This window comes from Nicotiana sylvestris, chromosome 3 (genome assembly GCF_000393655.2).
Source record: "Nicotiana sylvestris chromosome 3, ASM39365v2, whole genome shotgun sequence".
Lineage (NCBI taxonomy): Eukaryota > Viridiplantae > Streptophyta > Magnoliopsida > Solanales > Solanaceae > Nicotiana > Nicotiana sylvestris.
In genome coordinates, this window is record NC_091059.1 from 14,561,907 (window position 1) to 14,574,474 (window position 12,568).

A 12,568-nucleotide genomic window follows, 5' to 3' on the forward strand; every position below is an offset into this window, starting at 1 on the left:
ATGGCTTTGACGTGTTCCTCTTCAGTGAGAAGACGAGGACATAGAGCAAAAAATGAGGGAAATGACCTATTGGCATTTTATCCGGAAACAAATGTTCTGTATGAAGGGGGTAACTCTTGCAAAGTTTGAGCAATAAGGTGCTCGTTTTAAGAATGAATCAAATTATACTAATGGATATTTTGAAGACAAAGTACACACAAGTTTTATACCTAGACACAATTAGATAACCAAATTATACCATGCATTTTAATTGTGTTTAGTTATAAAAATAGTATGTATTTCGTCTTAAAAATACATGGATACTTTATTTATTAAATTGTGTTTAGGTATAAAAATGGTATGCACTTCATCTGCAACTTGATTGACATGTACTTGGGTTAGGTATAATTCTTGGGTGTTGAGTTTGGGTGTGAAAATGGAAGATATGGATGCATATATGAACATATAATAGACGGATATATATGTATAATATACTTAATATATGTTGTACTTAATACTTATGAAAGTTTCCTTAAATGAAATCCATTCAGAATTTTTTTCCTAATTCTTGGCATTTAATAAAGTTACCTTATAGTTTTAAATTCTGCTTCAAAATTGAATATGGAAATTCCTACCTAAATCGTAGGCCTTTTTAATCAAGCAAATTCAAGCAAAAGTAAGAAAACAAAGAATATATGGAAATCTGCCGCAGTCAGAATTTGATTTCCTATTACTACTAGGTTTCTGTAACATTGCTTAAACTCCACGGATGAGGGACCTCTATAAATACTACCACTAACCTAAACTAAGTTTTCCCCTGCCTTGTGCTTATGATCGCTGTTTCATCTCTTTCAATGGCTTCCCTTACCAACCATTGTTTCTTCATCTTTCTATTAGTGATCTCCTCTTTCTTTTTCGCTCCTTGTTCCGCTTACGTGCAGGCAGAAACTTCCCCATTTTATTCCATTTACAGCTTCGGAGACAGTGATTCTGCTTCTACTTCTGATCATTTAGCCGCTGTGCTTGGTCTGCCTTCTCTACAACATTACACCGAAGAAGGCGTTGAGTTTGAGTCCGGTATTAGTTTCATGACGCCTGGAGCAACAGTTATGAGTCCCTTTTCCTTCATCAAGAATGGCATCCCAGCGCCTCAGCAGTCTCATCACTCGCAGATTTCCGCCTTTATGAAACTCTTCTATAAGGATTGCTTCTCTTTTCATGACTGCGGCAAGAACAAGGTTCTTCAGAAAGCTATCGTCTTTATGGATCAGCCTGGTTTTAATGATTACAAGCACTCTCTTTTGCATACAAGATCTATTTCTGAAGTGTCCAAGCTTGTCCCTGATGTTGTGGAGACAATCAAGAATTCTATCGAACAACTGATCAAAGATGCAGAGGCCAAACACTTTGTGGTTTCTGGAATTATTCCCGCGGGTTGCCTTCCAGGGTTTCGAACAATGTTTCCCGAAAACGACAATAGCAGGAAAATTCAATGTCACAAAGGACTAAATTTGTTCGCAACATTGCACAATGATCATCTATGGCAAGCATTGGAGGAGCTGCGATTGAAGTACCCTGAAGTTGAGATCATATATGCAGATTATTACAAGGCGTTCATGGCTATTATTCGAAATCACGCATTCTTGGGATTCAAGACTAAGACGTTGATGAAGGTTTGTTGCGGTAGTACTGGCAGCGGTCCCTTTAATTTTGATCCGCATAAGCAGTGTGGAGAGGAAGGAGTTGTAGCATGTTCTGATAGGGCTTCACATATACATTGGGATGGATTTCGATTGACACCTGAGGCTTCGAAGAATATGATTGATACTCTCTTCAGCAAAAAGGGTTTTGTATTTCCAGAGTTCAAGTTCGAACGAGGTCATGGAGCAGCTGCTGCAAAAAGGCATCACCATTCAAAGATTTATGGACGATTTAGAGATGCTCTAAGGCATTTATTGGAGTTGCATGCTAATAACATAGTGGACTAGTAACTACTAAAGTATTTGTTTTGCTCTGCCAATCTGAGTCGCTTTAATTTTGCTGAAGAGGTTCGAACAAACAAAGAGTTTTGTACTTTGATCTATAGGGTAGGCCCTCAAATATTGTTTTGTATGTACAGTGGCTAATACCCTCTTCTCACTGTATGCCTTTCTTTTTTTACCAATCAATAAGAAATTCTTTGATTTGTCTTGAATGATGCAATACCTCTTGTTTTCTGTTTTTCTTTTTTTAACTACTAACACTGAAATTTTGAAATTGAAGACATAAATTAAGGGGAATGAGTATTTTAATTGGCAAGTTAGGGGAGCATGACGTATCTGATATTCATGGTAAGATCTTTTCTATCCTTGGATCCCCAGCTTTTAAATTATACAGCTCGGATCTGCGAGTCAAGGCTGCAACGGGAATCACTCAGGATGTAAAGAGAATGGAATTCTTTTTGAGAGTGGGTGAACTTGATCGTTAGACTATGGTGTAGATGATTATCAATGATAAGCGTTAAAGATTTTGGTGGTTTTTGTGTAGCTACTTTGTAAAGTCTGGATGTTGTATTTTTTGTTACCTCGTAGAATATCCACAAATGAACATATATGTGGATGTTGTGGCCTTAAAGTAGGCTGTTTTTGTATAACAAATGCACATGGAAATGTTAGTGTTTTCGTAAAATGCACTGATGTATTTAGCTATTTGCAGAGAAAGTGATATTTTTCATGCACTTGTCTTCAAAGTGTAGAAAATAATTTATTCTCTATTCATATTTATAGTCCTAGATTCATATAGTAGATGCAAGTGCGCTCATTGCATGTATTCTTGATTTGTCTATGCCTGTAATTATAGATGATTGAACTCTAAAAAGTAAAAACAGAACAGCAGTGTTAAGACCTATAGACTTGCAAACTTCTGCTAAAGAAGACAAGAAGTTATATTTTCCTTCCTACAATAAAGAGAGCTATTATTGTTCGCTAACACAGTAGGAGATAGAGTCGGTAAAATCAAAGTCAGTGAAAGATATAACTCATCGACAGTGGCAGAAAGTACGAAAGCACACCTCTGTATGGCCTGGAAGACAATTCCTACTTAATTACTGGTATATATTATGGGATTAAGAGCAGTACTTATATTTATATACCGGATGTTTACACTAAGTTATATTAATTTATTATGGTTAAGTGATAAATTAATGTGATGATGTATATTAATTAACTACAGTTTAGCATTAACCATGTTTGTGAATAGTGAATACATGTATCATGTACTTATTGGATTGGTATGCCGGTATGTATTTACCTTGGAACATGAGCCTTACATGCAAGAAAAACTTGCAAAACGTCCTTTAGCCATGACACTTTTGTTTAGTTTGAGACTGCAGGTGACTAAGATTGAATATTTAACATTGTTTAAAAACAGCATATGTATCTAACATTTTTGCTAACCTAGTGGGTGTCATGCTACCCCACCTGAAAGGGTGGATCTGCCACTGCTTAGATTAAGCCATTTTCTAAATTGACATTATTTAAGACCTCAGATGCCATAAAGACTAGCATGAGGTGAAATGGAGCTCGCGCCCAGCCAGGACTTATGCTTTCATCAATTGAAGAGATTAATGTGTTAGGTCGAATTTCACAAGGAATAAAGTAGGTAAAATTTTTGCAGTACTCCTCCTTTCATTTGATGAGACTTCATAATATTATGATTGTATAAGAAGGAACTGGGGGGGGGGGGTGATGATAAAAAATGATAATGATAAATAAACAAAGAAATTTTTGGGGGAGGAATCCAAGTTTGAGCATTAATATTGGACAACCTTGCTTACCAGACAACCAAAAGGACCAAAATACATTGATGAGCATGGAAAATTGAAGGAAAAAGAATTTTTCAACTTTTTAGTAGGATATATGCATGATGTTTAATTTAAAATATTTTCTTCTCGTGCCACAGGTCTATGGAAAACAGCCTCTCTATTCCTCTGGATTAGGGGTAACGCCTGCGTATAAACTATCCTCCTCAGACCACACATGTGGGATCTCACTAGGTTGTTGTTATTGTTTAATTAAAAAATTTGTTCATGATTTAGACAGCTAGTTATGGAATATATATATATATATATATAAAGTTGACGATCATGGAAAATTGAAGGAAAAAAAATCAACTTTTTAGTAGGATATGCATTGTCACGACCTAATTCCATCGTAGGTCGTGATGACGCCCAACACCATTGCTAGGCAAGCCAACGCTTACTAAACTAGTGATTTCCCATTTAAGTAAATTACTGAGTGGATAATAATTTTTCATTTGTTAAAAGATTTAGAAATTTACCAATGAAACAAAAGTAATGGAAGCAACTAATACAAGCCGTAATCATGTATACAATACCAAAATCATAAGTCTACTAGTGTGTGTGCCAAGACCTGGTGTCACAAGTATGTGAGCAATCTAGTAGAATGTATAAAAGAACACTAGCCTGTCTGAAAGAAAATAGACCGCAAAATAAAGCATAAGAGAGACTCCAGCTGCTGCAGAACGGCTCAGAAGGCAGCTCACCGTGAAGTCTCGGGATAGGAGTCAGATCTGCGCGCTGGACTGGTGGCCAGAGCACCTGCCTCAGATCCTGTACAATTAAGTACAGAAGTGTAGCGTGAGTACATAAAAATATGTACCCAATAAGTATCTAGTCTAACCTCGAAGAAGTAGTGACGAGGGGTCGACTCTGACATTTACTAGGGCCAACAATAGAATAATATGACGTTCTAGTTAAGCATGATATATAGAGATAACAATAAAACTCAGAACATGAAATAGTTGAACAATTCTTTCGTCATATTTAACAACCCAAAACAATTCCTTTATTTAAAACAAATGATCTCTCAAACGATGAATTTTTACAAGCTATAAAAAGGACTCCAGTTCTATTATCACACATAAATTCCACCGAGGACGTTTAGCCCGATCCAACATAAATGTAAATTGTGCATTGCCGAGGGTCGAACGGTGCGAACCATAGTTGCATCTATTCACCCCGCTCGTGAATCATATCTGCAACGCGGTCAAATATAAATTTAAGGAATTACCCCGCTCGCGGATCATACATGCGACACGGTCAAATATAATTTTATCATTAAATCATAACCCTTTCTTGATTCTTTTAAAAATAAAGATAATTCAACTTGAAGTCTTTAAATCCTTGGAAAATCCTCAACTTAATTTCATTTGTTACAATTTCGCAAATATAATCAAAGAGCGGTGTCCACAAAGCATGGTGTAAACCTAAAACTATCCGGACATAATTAGGAATAGTAGCTATGTATGGACTCTCTTCACTTTATGCATACGTAGTCCCCACAATTAATCACATATTAAATTAATTCACCTATGGGGAAATTTTCTTTAGTTAGAAAAGTCAATTGGAATTTGACTTGGGAGCAAATGATCTCGGAATCTGGTTTTGATGATTCGGATAGCTTCGAGGGGTGATTTGGGACTTAGGAGCGTGATCAGGATGTATTTTGGAGGTCCGGAGTAATTTAGGCTTGAATTGGCGAAATTGAAATTTTGATATTTTCCGGTTAATAGGGGAGATTTTGATATAGGGATTGGAATGGAATTTCGGAGGTTGCATTAGGTCCGTTGTGTTATCTGTGATGTGTGTGCAAAATTTTAGGCCATTCGGACGAGGTAGACTTTTTGATCAAAAGCGGAATTTGGAAGTTTTTAGAGTTCTTAGGCTTGAATCTATGGTTAATTTGATATTTCGATGTTATTTTAGGTGTTTCGAAGATTGGTATAAGTTTGGAAGGTGGTATATTACTTTCTCGCAACTTTGGTTGAGGTCCCGAGGGCATCAGGGTAATTTTGGATGATGGACAGGAGGTTTTGAGTTGGAATTAGCAGCTGAATGACTGAAGTTCCTGTCATAACCGCACCTGCGGCTTGGGGACCGCAGGTGCGGGCCCGCAGAAGCAAAAACAGAGTCGCAGATGCGGTCAAGTGAAGGGATGGTTGGAGTCGCAGATGCGGGATTTGGGCGCACCTGTGATTTCGCAGGTATGGGAATCTTAGCGCAGGTGCAGTGGCTGTGCGGATAAGTGAAATCCGCAGATGTGCACCTGGGGCCGCATGTGCAATAATTGGACCGCAGATGCGGTTTTGCTGGGTCAGAACATATATATTCCACCATTCACGAATTTGGGTTATTTTTCATCACATTTCAAACTGGAAAAAGATTTGGAGAGCAAATTCAAGGGAGAATTCAAGAGGGTTTCGTAAAGGTAAGGTCTTTTGTTCCCAAACGCATTTATGGTGATTTTTAACGTTCTAAGCCCAACATCTATGGGAAAATCAGTAGCAAATTGGGGGTTAGGGCTTAAAAACAAATTGGAGGCCTAAAATTAGGGATTTGAGGGGTCATTTGTGGTCGGATTTTGGTACTTTTGGTATGAATGAACTCGTGGGGGAATAAGGATTCCATTGATGTAAATTTTGTCAGATTCTGAGACGTGAGCCAGGGGGTCGGGTTTGACCAATTTCGGGGTTGTAATTTGATTATTTTTGTATGGGCTTTGTTCCCTGAGTATATATATTACACCCCGCAATATTACGTCGATGTTATGCTTTGCAGTAATATATTACGATGATGTTACCTTCTGCAGGAATATATTACAATGATGTTACGTTTCGCAGTATTAAGTTATGACGGTATTGCACCAGCAGTATTACATTGTGTTGATGTTACGCTTTTCAATATTAAGTTACGACAGTGTTGCACCCAGCAGTATTACATTACAGTGATGTCACGCTTCGCAGTATTAAGTTACGACGATGTTGCACCCTGAAGTATTGTACCTTAAATTTGTCGTAAGGTAATTGACATTAGTCCAAGTAAAAGATTATTTAGAGATTATAAAGATTATGCTATTTCACAAGCGATTGGTAAATTCATGAAGGTGAAAGGGGGAGCAAGTCAAAGAAAATGAATTTTGTCCAAGTTTGGCATTTTGGGGTAAAATACGGCCCGAGCTAAAATACCCGATATTTATGGACTAGTGTCATACGAGGTACCATATGACCATACTAGTAAGGTGTATAAGGTATGTGAAAAGTGAGTAATAGTTTAAGTAAGTGGGAATAATTCTCAATATTGCAGTAATTAATTAATTATCGGGTATCGGGACATTACCTAATTAATTGGGGATATATTTGGATAAGATTAATCCTTTTCCCTCAGAATGTAGCAGAAACCCACAAAATAAGAAGCTTAGTCATTCTATTATTAGGTGGTTATCTTCTAAGTTAATAGGAATTTAATGAATAAAGACTTAATACAAGTCTTGTTTCCACTTTCATTTTTTGATAACAATCAGAACATCCATTTCCCTTTCCATATCATTTCTCCTAGATTCAAACACTTCAAGAACAGTAGTAAAACTCAATCCACAAAGGCTCCAACGAAAATTCTTGCACAAAACAATTCCAACGAGAATTGTTAGAATCATAGCAACGTAAAATTTTGCGGTTCTAAAGGAGTACGATGCAATCTTCTCCAAGAATATAATAAAGAGTTTTCCCTACTCCAGATATGTTAAGGCTATCCCTTCTTTCTTTTGGCATGATCCATACGATACGAACGAAACGTGCAAATGCACAAATTCCATAAATGACTCTATTCATAGAAATATTAGAGATATCTATGTTCTTGAATTCCATGTGTCATAATATTTTATCATTTGTTCATGGGTCTAAGAAAAATACGAAAATTGAAAAGAGTTTACTTTATGATATTACTCAAAGGCAAAATGGTTTTATGACATTCCGAAAGATTTTATTAATGTACTTTTTATGCATTGCATTCATGTACATTAACCCGTAACCAGATGACATTATATACGCGTATATATGTATGTATATATATGTATATGGGATATGAGAAAAGTTATGGCGTTATATATGCACCACCACTTGATCAGCTGATATACGTTGATGATTTTGCACACAGTGACCGATATGATATGATGGGATGCCTTCAGTGGTTGATGATGTTATGTAACATGTAGCAATGCACGATATGACATTCATACACATATGCATGACGCTAAAAGTAATTTATGATTTACAGAGTTATCCAGACTTACAAGTTGAGTCAATTACTCTATATTTCTTCCATGTATGTTATGTACTTATTTATATGCCTTACATACTCGGTACATTTTTCATATTGACGTTCCTTTTGCCTGGGGATGCTGCATTTCATGCCCGCAGGTCCCGATAGACAGGTCGAGAGTCCTCCAAGTAGGCTATTAGCTCAGCGGAAGATGTTGGTGCGCTCCATTTGCTTCGGAGTTGCTTGTTTGATTAGTATGATTTAGACGTGTATTGTTTGGTATGGCGGGACTCTGTCCCCATATTTATGACATTTACGTACTCTTAGAGGCTTGTAGACGTATGTCGTGTACGTGAAAGATTGTACGGCCTTGTCGACCTTTGTTTTGAGTTTATAAATGATTATGTTAGCCTATTAGGCCAGTATGTCACGTGTATATGATGATGTAATAGGAAAGATTCGTTACGTTTGTACTCGGTTAAGTAAGGTACCGGGTGCCCATCGGGTCATGACAAAAGTGGTATCAGAGCAGTTCTGTTCTATGGAGCCTACAAGCCGTGTCTAGTAGAGTCTTGTTTATGGGTGTGTCGTGCACCACACTTATAAGCAGGAGGCTACAGGGCATTTAGGACTTTCACTTTTTCTTCTTACTCTAGATCGTGTGGTAGAGCTCACTTATAAGAATTCAAATTCCGAAATTCTATTTTATTTGTAATAAGACGATACCTACATCCGGAAAGAAGATTGGAAAGAGAGATAGTTGTGTAAAAGCTGAGTCAGAGGAATTGGATTTTTTTATGATGCCTACGATAAGTAAATGTGAGGTGTTTAGCATATCATGAGTGTACTGAAAGGTGTAAGCTTCCTGATAAGAAGCCTTAAGGCAAGAATGTCTATCCATCTTTATGGTGAAAGAAAATGAGAGATTAAGAAGATAAATACAAGTTTCAACAAGCAAAAGAAGCAACATGAAGAAGGGTACGAGGCGCTCAATTAATGAAGGTCAACAACGTTTATAATTGAGGTAGAGGAACATAAGCTTTTTGAGTTATATTCAATAGTAACAGAGGTATATACAATTGGTCACACCCATTCCAGATATGCCCTATGGGGGTTAACAAAAGCAGAAGATATGATGGATGAATTGTATGCGTCAGTTGACATTTCCGAAGGATATTGCAAATGTGCTAATAGATCTCTTTATGAGACACCCAGATGGTGCACTCTAAAATAGTACATCTAGACATGAGTACTACAAAGATAGGAACTCGAAGCCTTGAAGGGATAAATATTACTTTAGTGTGGCTCCCGGCCCCAGTAAAGAAAGAATGCTAGGCAACTGGAAGAGCCAAGGGATGGAGCAAGGGGAGCCAAAAGTAAAAGAATATTTTGTTCGAGTTTTCAGAGTAAAGCAGTAGACATAGATAATTAGTGGAAGATAAGAATAGAGTTAATGAAGCATTATGAGTACGATGTACGGATGACAACAGTAGGTCAAAAAAATGATGATAGTATTACAGAGTTTACAATCAGGTGAAGGAAAAGACAAAAGATGACATGTCTTGAGACAATAAAAAAATATAGGCCATAAAGTCATATCTTCATTTCAAGAAATAAGTTCGCAACTCTAACGTGATTAACAGAAGAAAAAATTAGACACCAGATTAATAGAAATTAATATGGACTAGTGAACAAGATAAACTAAATATGAATTAGGGACTGAGTGATTTGATAATAGTCATCATCATGAGAATTTCAGATCGCGTTCCGGCAATAATAGGATGGACATCAAAAAGAAGATTCATGAGAAATTCAGAGAATGGTCACTCAGAAAGACACTTCCCTAAAGCAAGCAATGTTACCAAAGTTAAGCTTAAGGGACTGTATGTACCAATTACATTAAGTGCCACCCTTGCGAGTAAGGGAATTTGTCATCCTTGGTATAGAAGGATTGCCGCAAGGCGAGTAAGGATCATTGATGTTGTGAAACGACGCCAAAGATGAAGAGGTAAAATATCTATAGGTAGATCCTCGTGGCTTCAGCTCTTAGTACACCCGTAAAAGGGGGAATATGGAGTGATGTGGCATTAAGTCAGAATTAAGAGGTTCTAGTGACTATGGAATGGTAAAGGAAGAATGCGATAAATGAAATAGGAATGAGATGGCACTTATCCAAATTTTACAGATACGCAACGATTCAAGAATATCATGTAGGCATGACATCAAGGAGAGAAAGTAAAGGTTCCTGCCCAAGCTGTTACTAATAAATAAAGAGCTAGTGCGAGACGTAAGTTAAGACAAAGGAAATAACCTAAGAAAGATTACGAGGAATATTGATATGAGAATGGGCCAACGAGTAGTTAGTAATTGGTTAGGAAGATCCCAGTTATAGCTAAACAGGAGGTTACAGACGAGTTATCAGATCATGTAAGATAAACGTAGTATAACCCAACATGGAGAATTCAGCCTCGACGAATATCATTATAATACTTGAGATATATTCAAGCAAGAGTCGGGGTAGTTAAAAATACCGTATGAGTGTTACGGGGATAAAAGAAAGTGCCACCGGGAAGGCAGTCAAAATATCAATTCAGAAGCAACCATACAAGCACAAGGGCATAGAAGTAAGCAACTACGAATGATTATAGGCAAGTAAGGACATAAAAAGGTTTGTAATAAGCTCATAACTTTACGAGAGTCAAGGGTTCTCCCTAAGTACTACAATGAAAGACTAGCTGAGGAGATAAGAAAGAAGGCTTCAACCTAAGCACAACGGCTTAAAGAGGAAATGGTCGTGTAACAACAATCTCGCAACAACATTGTAAGCATTCCAAAGGAAAGTGACACCTACCGTGGCTAATAAATGGGAAGTAAAAATTAAAAGTAATATTCGAGATCATGTGAGTTGTATGAAAACTCTGGCAAGTGTGGGCACTAAGATAAGCTAAGATGGAACAAAAGAATTATTCGATCAATGATCCAGAGTTAGTACGTTATGGATACACTCAAGATTTTGGAGCATTATCCATGCAACATATTTGTTGACAATCATACAGCCATAGAAGACTCCGATATAAGTTAAAAGAAAGAATTGAGCCTAGGGCATAGACAAAGGATTGAATTGTTAGAAGATTGTATCATGGATATTCCATAACGCCCATAAAAGGATAAGGTAATAACTGATACCATGAGCCATGGATTGGAAGATAGCTTAAGCCTACAAAAAGGCTGATCAGAAGGAAGAGGAAACTAAAGAGTTACATTAACTAAGTAAATAGGAGTTTGATTATTGAACCCAGAAAATTATGGACATAGTGATTAAGAACATAGCAGAATCACTCTTAATATTGAGGTGCAAAAGAGATAGCACAACAACCATAATCTATAATGGCCCTACAAGGAAGCCAGTTAGAAGAAGTACCAGCCTTATAAGAAGTCAGTATGAAGCTCCTACCGGATTGCGTATGTACCAGAGGTGCGAGTATTATAATAGAGCTTCAAGTTATGGACGTGAATTACACCTAGGTGGAAAGGAGGTCAGGAAAGAGATAGAAGATACGATGCGAGATTTTAAGGTAAGCAAGGTAAAAGTGAACAACGTACAAGATACTCAAAGGCAGAAGATCGTGAATAGTCCATACTTCGGATAGAAGGCTATAAGCACGGGGATCCAATAACCGGGAATGATAGCGGCATTGTCGGCGGCATGTCTTCCAGCCTATGGTTTCTAAGTACTGAGAGATCTAGTTAAGAAAATAGAGAAACGTTAGAGATGATGTGATGTCTCGCTTGACGTTCCAGAATAACATAAGAAAATCTATGGTGCAAGCAAGTTGAAGGAAAGTTGCGGGTAGTATAAATGGATATGTATAGGTCACAAGCTAAAGTATGGTAGAGCGATAAAGTTTTAAGGAAACAAGGACTAAGGATGAGGAAAGGCAAGTGAAAAGGTGACGAGAATGGATAAGTCTTTAGGATTAAGCCCATGAAAACAAGAAGAGCAGACAGTTTCTCTATGTTATACAAAGCTCGTTATAGCCTTAATAAACTCAAAGGAGTCTAAGATTCATAGAATTTAGAAGGAATGAAATGCTGACCTGGTAATAAAATGAGGGTATAATTATGATAGATAAAGGATTATGTTTGGGCCTTCGTTTGAATAATGATTTGAAAAAAAACAAGAAGAAGAGAAGGAGAAAAGATTTCGCTGGCGGCACGAAATTAGGATACCCCCATAAGATGAATCACATTTAGACACTATGAAATACGATTGTGGGAATCACTTCAGATATTTCCTGATGTAATGTAAGCCATAGGGGCAAAGTATTACGTAAGAAGTTTCAAGTTATCAGTGGTATATTGTAGATCAATATGGAGGTGAATCAACAATAGATGGGCAAAAGTCACAAAGTATGAGATGAGATTAGGCCGTCATTCTAAAGATGAGCAGTAATGAGGAAGCATTAAAGGACTTAAATTTATACATATGGAATA

General features: G+C 37.1%; 1 protein-coding gene across 1 annotated transcript; it reads left to right on the forward strand.

The window, feature by feature from the left end:
• Nucleotides 1–1,967, forward strand: LOC104248088 (GDSL esterase/lipase At5g45910-like). Its single transcript, XM_009804277.2, has 2 exons — nucleotides 1–123; nucleotides 921–1,967. The coding sequence occupies exons 1-2, from the start codon at nucleotides 1–3 to the stop codon at nucleotides 1,965–1,967; spliced, it is 1,170 nt and encodes a 389-aa protein (XP_009802579.2).
• Nucleotides 1,968–12,568: the final 10,601 nt, after the last annotated feature.